General features: G+C 44.5%; 1 protein-coding gene across 1 annotated transcript in view; it reads left to right on the forward strand.

Moving 5' to 3' along the window:
* LOC124003675 (DDB1- and CUL4-associated factor 1-like) overlaps positions 1-9,666 on the forward strand; it is a 49,107-nt gene extending 39,441 nt beyond the window's left edge. The window contains 5 exon segments of the mRNA XM_046312185.1: positions 1,074-1,272; positions 1,371-1,444; positions 3,867-3,959; positions 4,318-4,549; positions 8,818-9,666. Of these exon segments, the coding sequence (XP_046168141.1) occupies positions 1,074-1,272; positions 1,371-1,444; positions 3,867-3,959; positions 4,318-4,549; positions 8,818-8,897 (678 nt within the window). The 3' untranslated portion in view covers positions 8,898-9,666.
* The last annotated feature ends 6,217 nt before the right edge of the window (positions 9,667-15,883 follow it).

Genomic DNA, 15,883 nt, shown 5'->3' on the forward strand with positions numbered 1-15,883 from the left:
CCTATGGCCTGACTTTATCCAGGTAAAAACTCAGGGAGATCTAATCGTAGCCTTTTATACCTATGGCCTGACTTTATCCAGGTAAAAACTCAGGGAGATCTAATCGTAGCCTTTTATACCTATGGCCTGACTTTATCCAGGTAAAAACTCAGGGAGATCTAATCGTAGCCTTTTATACCTATGGCCTGACTTTATCCAGGTAAAAACTCAGGGAGATCTAATCGTAGCCTTTTATACCTATGGCCTGACTTTATCCAGGTAAAAACTCAGGGAGATCTAATCGTAGCCTTTTATACCTATGGCCTGACTTTATCCAGGTAAAAACTCAGGGAGATCTAATCGTAGCCTTTTATACCTATGGCCTGACTTTATCCAGGTAAAAACTCAGGGAGATCTAATCGTAGCCTTTTATACCTATGGCCTGACTTTATCCAGGTAAAAACTCAGGGAGATCTAATCGTAGCCTTTTATACCTATGGCCTGACTTTATCCAGGTAAAAACTCAGGGAGATCTAATCGTAGCCTTTTATACCTATGGCCTGACTTTATCCAGGTAAAAACTCAGGGGAGATCTAATCGTAGCCTTTTATACCTATGGCCTGACTTTATCCAGGTAAAAACTCAGGGGAGATCTAATCGTAGCCTTTTATACCTATGGCCTGACTTTATCCAGGTAAAAACTCAGGGGAGATCTAATCGTAGCCTTTATAACTATGGCCTGACTTTATCCAGGTAAAAACTCAGGGGAGATCTAATCGTAGCCTTTATAACTATGGCCTGACTTTATCCAGGTAAAAACTCAGGGGAGATCTAATCGTAGCCTTTATAACTATGGCCTGACTTTATCCAGGTAAAAACTCAGGGGAGATCTAATCGTAGCCTTTATAACTATGGCCTGACTTTATCCAGGTAAAAACTCAGGGGTGATCTAATCTTGGCTTTTTATAACTATGGCCTGACTTTATCCAGGTAAAAACTCAGGGGAGATCTAATCGTAGCCTTTTATACCTATGGCCTGACTTTATCCAGGTAAAAACATTGGACGTGATGATCGCCTTGACCAGCTATGCCAGTGGGACCTGAGAACGTTCCATCTCCTCCACACTGTGCCTGCCTTGGACCAGTGTAGAGGAGTGTTCAATAACGCCGCTACGGTCATGTACGGAGCCATGCTCCAGGCTGATGAGGAGGATGACGTGATGGACCAACAGATGAAGAGTCCCTTTGGTTCCTCCTTCAGAACTTTTGACGCCACCGACTACAAACCCATCGGTATGACCTGAAAGGTCATAGGTCAAGCATAGGGATTTTGTTTTGTGGCCTGGGGCATGTGGGTTGAAATGATCTTCTGGTTGTATGTTCTTCCTCAGCTACTGTGGATGTGAAGAGGAATATCTTTGACCTGTGCACTGACACTAGAGACTGCTACCTGGCTGTCATCGAGGTAAACTTCCCGGTTTTATTTCCATTGCTGATATTCCATGTCTTTTAGCTCTGCTCCTGACTGTTCCATTCTACCTGTCAATCAGTATATCGTTGTTATCATGCAGGAAGAATGAGCTGTATTGTTTGTGTCCCATATTCTTATTTAGGGTTTAGGGTTAGGGGTTTAGGATTAGGGGCTAGCGGTTAGGGGTTAAGGATTAGGGGTTAAGGTTTAGGGGTTTAGGGCTAGGGGTTTAGGATTAGGTGCTAGGGGTAAAGGGCTAGGGATTAGGGGTTAAGGATTAGGGGCTAGGGGTAAAGGGCTAGGGGTAAAGGGCTAGGGGTAAAGGGCTAGGGGTAAAGGGCTAGGGGTAAATGATTAGGGGTAAATGATTAGGGGTAAAGGATTAGGGGTTTAGGATTAGGGGTTTAGGATTAGGGGTTTAGGATTAGGGGTTTAGGGATTAGGGGTTTAGGTCTAGAGGTTAAGGATTAGGGATTAGGGGTTTAGGGCTAGAGGTTAAGGATTAGGGGTAAAGGGCTAGAGGTTAAGGATTAGGGGCTAGGGTGAAAGGGCTAGAGGTTAAGGATTAGGGGCTAGGGTGAAAGGGCTAGAGGTTAAGGATTAGGGGCTAGGGTGAAAGGGCTAGAGGTTAAGGATTAGGGGCTAGGGGTAAAGGGCTAGGGGTTAAGGATTAGGGGCTAGGGTGAAAGGGCTAGAGGTTAAGGATTAGGGGCTAGGGGTAAAGGGCTAGGGGTTAAGGATTAGGGGCTAGGGTGAAAGGGCTAGGGGTAAAGGGCTAGAGGTTAAGGATTAGGGGCTAGGGGTAAAGGATTAGGGGCTAGGGGTAAAGGGCTAGGGATTAGGGGTTTAGGGCTAGAAGTTAAGGATTAGGGGCTAGGGGTTAGGGCTAGGGGTTAGGGCTAGGGGTTAGGGCTAGGGGTAAAGGGCTAGGGATTAGGGGTTTAGGGCTAGGGGTTAGGGCTAGGGGTTAAGGATTAGGGGTTAGGGCTAGGGGTTAAGGATTAGGGGCTAGGGGTTAGGACTAGGGGTTAAGGATTAGGGGCTAGGGGTAAAGGGCTAGGGATTAGGGGTTTAGGGCTAGAGGTTAAGGATTAGGGGTTAGGGGTAAAGGGCTAGGGATTAGGGGTTTAGGGCTAGAGGTTAAGGATTAGGGGTTAGGGGTAAAGGGCTAGGGATTAGGGGTTTAGGGCTAGAGGTTAAGGATTAGGGGTTAGGGGTAAAGGGCTAGGGATTAGGGGTTTAGGGCTAGAGGTTAAGGATTAGGGGTTAGGGGTAAAGGGCTAGGGATTAGGGGTTTAGGGCTAGAGGTTAAGGATTAGGGGTTAGGGGTAAAGGGCTAGGGATTAGGGGTTTAGGGCTAGAGGTTAAGGATTAGGGTTAGGGGTAAAGGGCTAGGGATTAGGGGTTTAGGGCTAGAGGTTAAGGATTAGGGGTTAGGGGTAAAGGGCTAGGGATTAGGGGTTTAGGGCTAGAGGTTAAGGATTAGGGGTTAGGGGTAAAGGGCTAGGGATTAGGGGTTAGGGGTAAAGGGCTAGGGATTAGGGATTAGGGGTTTAGGGCTAGAGGTTAAGGATTAGGGGTTAGGGGTAAAGGGCTAGGGATTAGGGGTTAGGGGTAAAGGGCTAGGGATTAGGGATTAGGGGTTTAGGGCTAGAGGTTAAGGATTAGGGGTTAGGGGTAAAGGGCTAGGGATTAGGGGGGTTTAGGGCTAGAGGTTAAGGATTAGGGGCTAGGGGTTAGGGCTAGGGGTTAAGGATTAGGGGCTAGGGGTTAGGGCTAGGGGTTAGGGCTAGAGGTTAAGGATTAGGGGTTAGGGGTAAAGGGCTAGGGATTAGGGTGGTGCAATGCTCCCTGATGATGCCATATTATTGCTCTCTGTTCTACTCTTGATCTGAGTCCCAAATAGACATCCAAAAATAAACTGAAGAGTGGAATGTGGGAAGTGTAGTTCTCTCTGTCGGTCAGCAGTTCATCTGAAGAGTGGAATGTGGGAAGTGTAGTTCTCTCTGTCGGTCAGCAGTTCATCTAAAGAGTGGAATGTGGGAAGTGTAGTTCTCTCTGTCGGTCAGCAGTTCATCTAAAGAGTGGAATGTGGGAAGTGTAGTTCATTTGTCAGTCAGCAGTTCATCTAAAGAGTGGAATGTGGGAAGTGTAGTTCTCTTTGTCGATCAACAGTTCATCTAAAGAGTGGAATGTGGGAAGTGTAGTTCTCTTTGTCGATCAACAGTTCATCTAAAGAGTGGAATGTGGGAAGTGTAGTTCTCTTTGTCGATCAACAGTTCATCTAAAGAGTGGAATGTGGGAAGTGTAGTTCTCTCTGTCGGTCAGCAGTTCATCTAAAGAGTGGAATGTGGGAAGTGTAGTTCTCTCTGTCGGTCGGTAGTTCATCTCAAGCTGTGTGTTCTAACGTCTTTAGAACCAGGACTCTATCAACATGGACACGGTGTGTCGCCTGTATGAAGTGGGGAGACAGAGACTAGCTGAGGAGGGAGAGGATGATGAAGATCAGGTAAGAAATGCTGTCCTTCTCTCTACTAAACTCAGTCTAACTTTAGCATCTTATCTACATCCGCTCTCTCCTAGTGTTCCTGATCTCTAATATCCAGTCTCTCCATTTCAACCCATACTGCCCAGTGCTCTTTGATCTGGGTTCTGAGTGCCCATAGGGTTACACCCCAGAACCTTTGTTCCTATCCTAGCCCGTCACTAAAACACCTGCTTCTATCCCAGCCTCTCCCCACTGTTTGCCCTTCTGTTAATTGTGTTCAAATATATTGATGTGTTTAAAAAATATATATATATACATATATTTAATCTTGTTTCATCTTGTGTTGATTTGAGTTCAAAATGTGTCACCTTCCCACCAGGAGGATCAAGACGGTGATGAAGACTCTGACGACGACGACGATGAAGATGACGACGATGATGATATGGAGACTGACCCGCTGTTGGCCGAGCTGATCGAGGGAGGAGACGGAGAGGAGGATGGAGGTAACGACTTCTCTCCCTCGGATGATGAAGCAGTGGCCAGGCTTCTCGATGCTGATGATGATGAGGATGAGGATGACTTGAACAACGATGCTGAGATTGACCTGGGATGTGAGTAACTGCGGTGTCTTCTTGGGAAAATCATTTATCACACACACACACAAAACATCCACTAGTCTAGAAGCGAGAGACAAAAGCAGACCATGACCGGCAGCATTGGCCAGGCACTGTTTCCCCAGGTACCCAGAGGATGATGATTCATTGATCGATTTGATTTTTGGGCAAAAAAATCCTAATCAAATTGTATTTGTCACATGCGCCGAATACAACAGGTGTAGTAGACCTTTCAGTGAAATGCTGAATACAACAGGTGTAGTAGACCTTTCAGTGAAATGCTGAATACAACAGGTGTAGTAGACCTTACAGTGAAATGCTGAATACAACAGGTGTAGTAGACCTTACAGTGAAATGCTGAATACAACAGGTGTAGTAGACCTCACAGTGAAATGCTGAATACAACAGGTGTAGTAGACCTTACAGTGAAACACTGAATACAACAGGTGTAGTAGACCTTACAGTGAAACACTGAATACAACAGGTGTAGTAGACCTTACAGTGAAACGCTGAATACAACAGGTGTAGTAGACCTTACAGTGAAACGCTGAATACAACAGGTGTAGTAGACCTTACAGTGAAATGCTGAATACAACAGGTGTAGTAGACCTTACAGTGAAATGCTGAATACAACAGGTGTAGTAGACCTTTCAGTGAAATGCTGAATACAACAGGTGTAGTAGACCTCACAGTGAAATGCTGAATACAACAGGTGTAGTAGACCTTACAGTGAAATGCTGAATACAACAGGTGTAGTAGACCTCACAGTGAAATGCTGAATACAACAGGTGTAGTAGACCTTACAGTGAAATGCTGAATACAACAGGTGTAGTAGACCTCACAGTGAAATGCTGAATACAACAGGTGTAGTAGACCTTACAGTGAAATGCTGAATACAACAGGTGTAGTAGACCTTACAGTGAAATGCTGAATACAACAGGTGTAGTAGACCTTACAGTGAAATGCTGAATACAACAGGTGTAGTAGACCTTACAGTGAAATGCTGAATACAACAGGTGTAGTAGACCTCACAGTGAAATGCTGAATACAACAGGTGTAGTAGACCTTACAGTGAAATGCTGAATACAACAGGTGTAGTAGACCTTACAGTGAAATGCTGAATACAACATGTGTAGTAGACCTTACAGTGAAATGCTGAATACAACAGGTGTAGTAGACCTCACAGTGAAATGCTGAATACAACAGGTGTAGTAGACCTTACAGTGAAATGCTGAATACAACAGGTGTAGTAGACCTTACAGTGAAATGCTGAATACAACAGGTGTAGTAGACCTTACAGTGAAATGCTGAATACAACAGGTGTAGTAGACCTTACAGTGAAATGCTGAATACAACAGGTGTAGTAGACCTTACAGTGAAATGCTGAATACAACAGGTGTAGTAGACCTCACAGTGAAATGCTGAATACAACAGGTGTAGTAGACCTCACAGTGAAATGCTGAATACAACAGGTGTAGTAGACCTTACAGTGAAATGCTGAATACAACAACTTACAAGCCCATAACCAACCATGCAATTTTAAGAAAAATAAGTGTTTAGTAAAAAAATAGATAAGTAAAAATTTTTAAATAGCAAATAATTAAATAGCAGCAGTACAATGTGGAGGCTATATACAGGGTATTACGGTACAGAGTCAATGTGGGGGCTATATACAGGGTATTACGGTACAGAGTCAATGTGGGGGCTATATACAGGGTATTACGGTACAGAGTCAATGTTGAGGCTATATACAGGGTATTACGGTACAGAGTCAATGTGGAGGCTATATACAGGGTGTTACGGTACAGAGTCAATGTGGAGGATATATATGGGGTATTACGGTACAGAGTCAATGTGGAGGCTATATATGGGGTATTACGGTACAGAGTCAATGTGGAGGCTATATACGGGGTATTACGGTACAGAGTCAATGTGGAGGCTATATACAGGGTATTACGGTACAGAGTCAATGTGGAGGCTATATACAGGGTATTACGGTACAGAGTCAATGTGGAGGCTATATACAGGGGGTACTGGTACAGAGTCAATGTGGAGGCTATATACAGGGGGTACTGGTACAGAGTCAATGTGGAGGCTATATACAGGGTATTATGGTACAGAGTCAATGTGGAGGCTATATACAGGGTGTTACGGTACAGAGTCAATGTGGAGGCTATATACAGGGGGTACCGGTACAGAGTCAATGTGGAGGCTATATACAGGGGTACCGGTACAGAGTCAATGTGGAGGCTATATACAGGGGGTACTGGTACAGAGTCAATGTGGAGGCTATATACAGGGGGTACCGGTACAGGGTCAATGTGGAGGCTATATACAGGGTATTATGGTACAGAGTCAATGTGGAGGCTATATACAGGGTATTATGGTACAGAGTCAATGTGGAGGCTATATACAGGGTGTTATGGTACAGAGTCAATGTGGAGGCTATATACAGGGTGTTACGGTACAGAGTCAATGTGGAGGCTATATACAGGGGGTACCGGTACAGAGTCAATGTGGAGGCTATATACAGGGGGTTACCGGTACAGAGTCAATGTGGAGGCTATATACAGGGGGTACTGGTACAGAGTCAATGTGGAGGCTATATAAGGGGTAGGTACAGGGTCAATGTGGAGGCTATATACAGGGTATTATGGTACAGAGTCAATGTGGAGGCAGAGTCAGAGTCAATGTGGAGGCTATATACAGGGTGTTATGGTACAGAGTCAATGTGGAGGCTATATACAGGGTGTTACGGTACAGAGTCAATGTGGAGGCTTTATACAGGGGGTACCAGTACAGAGTCAATGTGGAGGCTATATACAGGGGGTACCAGTACAGAGTCAATGTGGAGACTATATACAGGGGGTACCAGTACAGAGTCAATGTGGAGACTATATACAGGGGGTTACTGGTACAGAGTCAATGTGGAGGCTATATACAGGGGGTTACTGGTACAGAGTCAATGTGGAGGCTATATACAGGGTATTACTGGTACAGAGTCAATGTGGAGGCTATATACAGGGTATTACGGTACAGAGTCAATGTGGAGGCTATATACAGGGGGTTACGGTACAGAGTCAATGTGGAGGCTATATACAGGGTATTATGGTACAGAGTCAATGTGGAGGCTATATACAGGGTGTTACGGTACAGAGTCAATGTGGAGGCTATATACAGGGGGTACCAGTACAGAGTCAATGTGGAGGCTATATACAGGGTATTATGGTACAGAGTCAATGTGGAGGCTATATACAGGGTGTTACGATACAGAGTCAATGTGGAGGCTATATACAGGGGGTACTGGTACAGAGTCAATGTGGAGGCTATATACAGGGGGTACCGGTACAGAGTCAATGTGGAGGCTATATATAGGGTGTACCGGTACAGGGTCAATGTGGAGGCTATATACAGGGGGTTACTGGTACAGAGTCAATGTGGAGGCTTTATACAGGGGGTTACTGGTACAGAGTCAATGTGGAGACTATATACAGGGGGTTACTGGTACAGAGTCAATGTGGAGGCTATATACAGGGGGTTACTGGTACAGAGTCAATGTGGAGGCTTTATACAGGGGGTACCAGTACAGAGTCAATGTGCTGGGGTACAGGTTAGTCGATGTAATTGAGGTAGTATGTACATGTAGGTAGAGTTGTTAAAGTGACTTGTGCATAGATGATAAACAGAGTAGCTGCAGCACCGTATGGATGGGAGGGGACAGATGATGTAAATAGTCTGGGTGGTCATTTGATTAGCTGTTCAGGAGTCTTATGGCTTTGGGGGTAGAAGCTGTTTAGGAGCCTCTTGGACCTAGACTTGGTGCTCCGGTACCGCTTGCCGTGCAGTGGCAGAGAGAACAGTCTATGACTAGGGTGGCTGGAGGCTGGTGTCTTTGACCATTTTTAGGGTCTTGCTCTGACACCGCCTGGTATAGAGGTCCTGGATAGCAGGAAGTTTGGCCCCAGTGATGTACTGGCCCATACGCACTACCCTCTGTAGTGCCTTACGGTCGGAGGCCGAGCAGTTGCCATACAAGGCTGTGATGCAACCCGTCAGGATGCTCTCGATGGTGCAGCTGTAGAACGTTTTGAGGATCTGGGGCCCCCTGACAAATCTTTTCAGTCTCCTGAAGGGGAATAGGCATTGTCGTGCCCTCTTCACAACTGTCTTGGTGTGTTTGGACCATGATCGTTTGTTGGGAACAGTAAAAGTTAGTACACACACTCACGCCATCTTTCTATGTCCCTGTCTGTCTTCCCATACAGCTGACAGTTCAGACAGCTCAGATGGTAGCACTGACACCTCGGACCTGGAGGACCAACTCTTCCTGTCTATGAGCGACTAAAACGGCGAACAGGACATGACAACCAGGAAGTGACAAAAGGGACACAACAAGTATCCACCCATTGCCACTTAAGCTGGAGAAATTGGGGGGACCCCCCCTATGAATGTGAATTCATATGCACAAAGAGAAAATATGAAATAAAAAGAATGGTATTTGAAGCAATCCCAGGTGTGAGATGGTAATAGTTAAGGACAGGTGACTGCTGACTGATGGTGTTGTTGGAGATGACAGGCTACCCACTGAATTCCGACTGTAACCCCTGGCAACTACACGCCTGGCGCTCTTGTAGGTCAGAGAATATTGCATTGCTTTTCAATGCCTCTTAAGATGTTCTTGGGTGTAGGTTCTTGGGTTCCATTTGGAAGTCTGCACTACTTTCACAGGGGAAAGAGACGTGATATTTTAGACCGAAGGACACTTAGTTTTGTCTATCAAGACTTTCTTTATCTGACGTGTTGCAATTTGAATTGTACAAAACTAAGATTTTATTTTCTTTCTCCAGATTTTTGCTGGCCTTTTTTTTCAATATAACTTAACTTTTTTTTTCTTTTGATATTTTAATTTGGTATGTTTTAATTTTGGGGATTTGTAGCTGTAAAATAGCTACTGCTCTTGTGTTTGTTATTATATTAGAATCCCCATTAGTTGTTGCAAAAGCAGCAGCTACTCTTCCTGGGGTCCACACAGAACATGAAACATAATACAGAACACAGAACACAGAACATGAAACATAATACAGAACACAGAACATGAAACATAATACAGAACACAGAACATGAAACATAATACAGAACACAGAACATGAAACATAATACAGAACACAGAACAAGAAACATAATACAGAACATGACACAGAACACAGAACACAGAACACAGAACATGACACAGAACACAGAACATGAAACATAATACAGAACACAGAACATGACACATAATAGAGAACACAGAACACAGAACATGAAACATAATACAGAACATAGAACACAGAACATGACACATAATACAGAACACAGAACATGACACATAATACAGAACACAGAACATGACACATAATACAGAACACAGAACATGACACATAATACAGAACACAGAACACAGAACATGACACATAATACAGAACACAGAACATGACACATAATACAGAACACAGAACATGACACATAATACAGAACACAGAACATGACACATAATACAGAACACAGAACATGACACATAATACAGAACACAGAACATGACACATAATACAGAACACAGAACATGACGCATAATACAGAACACAGAACACAGAACATGAAACATAATACAGAACACAGAACATGACACATAATACAGAACACAGAACATGACACATAATACAGAACATTTAACAGACAAGAACAGCTCCAGGACAGAACAGGGCTTGTTCCTACATCCAGCCCTGTTAACTCGTTGATACTAAGACTACTATCGCTTTAAGGCTGCAACCTTCTCCGTTAAATTGAAGTTATGACAACAAACAATGGCAGACAATGTTTCATTATTTTAGTGTTTCAGATTGACTGTTGTTTTGCAAAACTTTGTCAAGCTAACCAGTCAAGAGTCAAAATGATGTATAGCTTCAAAACTGTTAATTTATTTACTATATTATAATTTTTTGGGGGGGTTTATTGTACTTTGTCAAATGCCAGTGACAATTAATATAAAATATTCATAAAAATGTAACTGAATGCTCCTATGTTTGCTCTTGTACCCCTTTTTCACACCACGGAGCCCAGCTGTACTGGCCCGGCCCGGTTACACGTCCCGCATAGTTGCTGGAATGGTGCTGTACAGGGCAATGTAAAAAGATCATATTCAAGCCTGCACGGTATGAAAAGGGTGTTCTATAGTGGTAAACGGGTGTAGGGAGTTTAATGGCCTCTAGAGGTCAGTGTTGAATAATGTGGATACATATTGATATTTAAACAGCCATATATAGATATATATGTATAAAAATATATATACCACTTACACTACCTAGTCAAAAGTTTTAGAACACCGACTCTTTCAAGGGTTTAATTTTTTACAATTTTTGTACTATTTTCTACATTTATAGAATAATAGTGAAGACATGAAAACTATAAAATAACACATATGGAACCATGTCGTAACCAAAAAAGTGTTTGGAATCCAAATATATTTGAGATTCTTCATATAGCCACCATTTGCCTTGATGACATTTTTGCACACTCCTGGCATTCTCTCAACCAGCTTCATGAGGTAGTCACCTGGAATGCATTACAATTAACAGGTGTGCCTTGTTAATTTGTGGAATCCTGGGGTCCACACAGATTGACTGAGCCAATCAGTTGTGTTGTGACAAGGTAGGGTTAGTATAAGGAAGATAGCCCTATTTGGTAAAAGACAAAGTCCATATTATGTCAAGAACAGCTCAAATAAGCAAAGAGAAATGACAGTCCATCACTACTTTAAGACATGAAGGTCAGTCAATCTTGAAAAAAAAGAAAGAATTTTGAAAGTTTCTTCAAGTGCAGTCGCAAAAAAACATCAAGCGCTATGATGAAACTGGTGCTATGATGAAACTCATGAGGACCGCCACAGGAAAGGAAGACCCAGAGTTACCTCTGCGGCAGGGGATAAGTTCATTAGAGTTTACCAGCCTCAGATTGCAGCCCAAATAAATGCTTCGCAGAGTTAAAGTAACGGACACATCTCAACTTAAACTGTTCAGAGGAGACCACTACTAAAGAAACCACTACTACTAAAGGACACCAATCATAAGAGACTTGCTTGGGCCAAGAAACACGAATAATGGACATTAAACCAGTGGAAATCTGTCCAAATTTGAGATTTTTGGTTCCAACCTCCATGTCTTTGTGAGACGCGGTGTGGGTGAACGGACGATCTCCACATGTGTATTTCCCACCGTGAAGCATGGAGGAGGAGGTGTGATAGTGCTTTGCTGGTGACACTGTCTATGAGTTATTTAGAATTCAAGGCACTTAACCAGCATGGTTACCACAACATTCTGCAGCTATACGCCATCCCATCTGGTTTGGGCTTAGTGGGACTATCATTTGTTTTCCAGCAGGACAATGAACCAAAACACACCTCCAGGCTGTGTAAGGGCTATTTGACAAAGAAGGAGAGTGACGGAGTGCTGCATCAGATGACCTGGCCCCAACAATCACCCGACCTCAACCAAATTGAGAAGGTTTGGGATGAGTCGGACCGCAGAGTGAAAGAAAAGCAGACAACAAGTGCTCAGCATACAGTATGTGGGAACCCCTTCAAGACTGTTGGAAAAGCATTCCAGGTGAAGCTGGTTGAGAAAAAGCCAAAGAGTGTGAAAATCTGTCATCAAGGCAAAGGGTGGCTAATTGATGAATCACAAATATATAAAATATATTTTAAATTTGTTTTACACTGTTGGTTACTACATGATTCCATATGTGTTATTTCATAGTTTTGATGTCTTCACAATTATTGTACAATATAGAAAATAGTTTTAAAAAATACATAAACCTTATGATTGGTGTTCTAAAACTTGACTGGTAGTGTATATATTTGTGTGTGTGTGTGTGTGTGTGTGTGTGTGTGTGTGTGTGTGTGTGTGTGTGTGTGTGTGTGTGTGTGTGTGTGTGTGTGTGTGTATATACTTTAACATTGGTTGGACTGAAATATATCTGATGCAAATCAGTGGGTAAAGGATAACATTTTTTTAGGCTACCTGACTTGAAATGGAATTGCCCCCAACCCTGCCACCTCCTCTCTGAGGGCTCGACTACCTGCTATCCGTAGCTGCCGCCCTGGTGCAATGGAGCCGCAAAGTGAACACAATTAATATGAATTGAATTTACTTGAATTCTGTTGGTTAAGTGCTTTAAGTTGTGTCCTTATTTCGGAAAGGACCACAAATTCTAAAGACGTTGTTTTAGAGTTGATCTATTTTAATATGTGGAGGGGGGAAAAAAATCTAAATAAAGTTTTCTCCGTTTTGAGAAAAATGTTTAATGTCAATTTGTTTAATTCTACTTTAACATAGAATGGTGTTGGATTTGTGTAACACTTGATTAAATCCTGCAGTCAGGTCATTTTTATTTTTACCTTTATTTAACCAGGCAAGTCAGTTAAGAACACATTCTTATTTTCAATGACGGCCTAGGAACAGTGGGTTAACTGTCTTGTTCAGGGGCAGAACGAAAGATTTATACCTTGTCAGCTCTGGGGATTCAATCTTGCAACCTTTCGGTTACTAGTCCAACGCTCTAACCACTAGGCTACCTGCCACCACTACACTCTAACCACTAGGCTACCTGCCACCACTACACTCTAACCACTAGGCTACCTGCCACCTCTACACTCTAACCACTAGGCTACCCTGCCATCTCTACTCTAACCACTAGGCTACCTGCCACCTCTACACTCTAACCACTAGGCTACCTGCCACCTCTACACTCTAACCACTAGGCTACCCTGCCACCTCTACACTCTAACCACTAGGCTACCTGCCACCTCTACACTCTAACCACTAGGCTACCTGCCACCTCTACACTCTAACCACTAGGCTACCTGCCACCTCTACACTCTAACCACTAGGCTACCCTGCCACCTCTACACTCTAACCACTAGGCTACCCTGCCACCTCTACACTCTAACCACTAGGCTACCTGCCACCTCTACACTCTAACCACTAGGCTACCTGCCACCTCTACACTCTAACCACTAGGCTACCTGCCACCTCTACACTCTAACCACTAGGCTACCTGCCACCTCTACACTCTAACCACTAGGCTACCTGCCACCACTACACTCTAACCACTAGGCTACCTGCCACCACTACACTCTAACCACTAGGCTACCTGCCACCTCTACACTCTAACCACTAGGCTACCTGCCACCTCTACACTCTAACCACTAGGCTACCCTGCCACCTCTACACTCTAACCACTAGACTACCCTGCCACCACTACACTCTAACCACTAGACTACCTGTTTATACCTTTTTTTTTGTGTCAACATGTCAAGATTTGTGGCGTTAAGTGTACCAGTCCAAGTCTTGTGAATCTGTCTGACGATACATTGTAGGGGACATCATCAGCCTGAGAGAGAGATGCACCACTATCACCAAGGTACAAGATGTGTGCCTGACCCAATGCCAAGGTCTTTCACAATGAGCTAACAATGCCTCCCTGGAAAGCAGTGGCAATTGTTACTGAGTGACTGTCTGGGTAAATAAACAAGAATGAAGTCATGATTTATCTAGTGAACACCATAGAAGCCATCCAATACAAATCTGGACCTCGAAGCTCAAAAGTTCCACTCATCTTTCTTCTTCATACTTTCCTCTAATCACACGGTGACTTAGACACCATATGGGTGCAGTTATCAGGTCGAACAGAAACCCAAGCAGAACTCTGGACTTTGTAGGGCAAGATTTGACTATCTCTGCCATAGAGATACAATGTTCTGTATAGTTCTTACTGAGTTCCTGTGCCAATCTCCAGGAAAAGACGTCGCTCTGCCCTCACACAAGCACAAACTTCTTGGCCAATACTTCAATGCAGAGAAGGTCGTAGAGATGCCATATAATGTTCTATTAAATGTTGTGATTTATAGACCTTTTTTCTCCCCCTCCTAATCTCCCTTTCTCCCTCTCCTAATCTCCCTTTCTCCCCATCCTAATCTCCCTTTCTCCCCCTCCTAATCTCCCTTTCTCCCCCTCCTAATCTCCCTTTCTCCCTTTCTCCCCTCCTAATCTCCCTTTCTCCCCTCCTAATCTCCCTTTCCCTTTCTCCCTTTCTCCCCCCCTAATCTCCCTTTCTCCCCCTCCTAATCTCCCTTTCCCTTTCTCCCTTCTCCCCCCTAATCTCCCTTTCTCCCCTCCTAATCTCCCTTTCTCCCCCTCCTAATCTCCCTTTCTCCCCTCCTAATCTCCCTTTCTCCCCCCTCCTAATCTCCCTTTCTCCCCTCCTAAACTCCCTTTCCCTTTCTCCCTTTCTCCCCCTCCAAATCTCCCTTTCTTCCCCTCCTAATCTCCCTTTCTCCCTTTCTCCCCTCCTAATCTCCCTTTCTCCCTTTCTCCCCCTCCTAATCTCCCTTTCTCCCTTTCTCCCCATCCTAATCTCCCTTTCTCCCCCTCCTAATCTCCCTTTCTCCCTTTCCCCCTCCTAATCTCCCTTTCTCCCCCTCCCTTTCCCTTTCTCCCTTTCCCCTCCCCCCTCCCTTTCCCTTTCTCCCTTCTCCCCTCCTAATCTCCCTTTCTCCCCTCCTAATCTCCCCCTCCTAATCTCCCTTTCCCCCTTTCTCCCCCCTTTCTCCCTTTCTCCCCTCCTAATCTCCCTTTCTCCCTTTCTCCCCCCTAATCTCCCTTTCTCCCCCTCCTAATCTCCCTTTCTCCCCTTTCTCCCCCTCCTAATCTCCCATTCTCCCTTTCTCCTCCTCCTAATCTCCCTTTCTCCCTTTCTCCCCCCTCCTAATCTCCCTTTCTCCCCCTCCTAATCTCACTTTCTCCCTTTCTCCCCCTCCTAATCTCCCTTTCTCCCCCTCCTAATCTCCCTTTCTCCCCCTCCTAATCTCCCTTTCTCCCCCTCCTAATCTCCCTTTCTCCCCTCCTAATCTCCCTTTCTCCCTTTCTCCCCTCCTAATCTCCCTTTCTCCCCTCCTAATCTCCCTTTCTCCCCCTCCTAATCTCCCTTTCTCCCTTTCTCCTCCTCCTAATCTCCCTTTCTCCCTTTCTCCCCCTCCTAATCTCCCTTTCTCCCTTTCTCCCCCTCCTAATCTGTGTGTGTTGGTGGGTGAGTGTGTGTGTGTGTGTGTTGGTGGGTGTGTGTGTGTGTTAGTGGGTGTGTGTGTGTGTGTGTGTGTGTGTGTGTGTGTGTGTGTGTGTGTGTGTGTGTGTGGGTGTGTGTGTTAGTGGGTGTGTGTGTGGGTGGGTGGGTGGGTGGGTGGGTGGGTGAGTGTGTGTGTGTGTGTGTTGGTGGGTGAGTGTGTGTGTGTGTGTTGGT

The sequence above is a fragment of the Oncorhynchus gorbuscha genome, linkage group LG18 (assembly GCF_021184085.1).
Source record: "Oncorhynchus gorbuscha isolate QuinsamMale2020 ecotype Even-year linkage group LG18, OgorEven_v1.0, whole genome shotgun sequence".
Classification (NCBI taxonomy): Eukaryota; Metazoa; Chordata; class Actinopteri; order Salmoniformes; family Salmonidae; genus Oncorhynchus; species Oncorhynchus gorbuscha.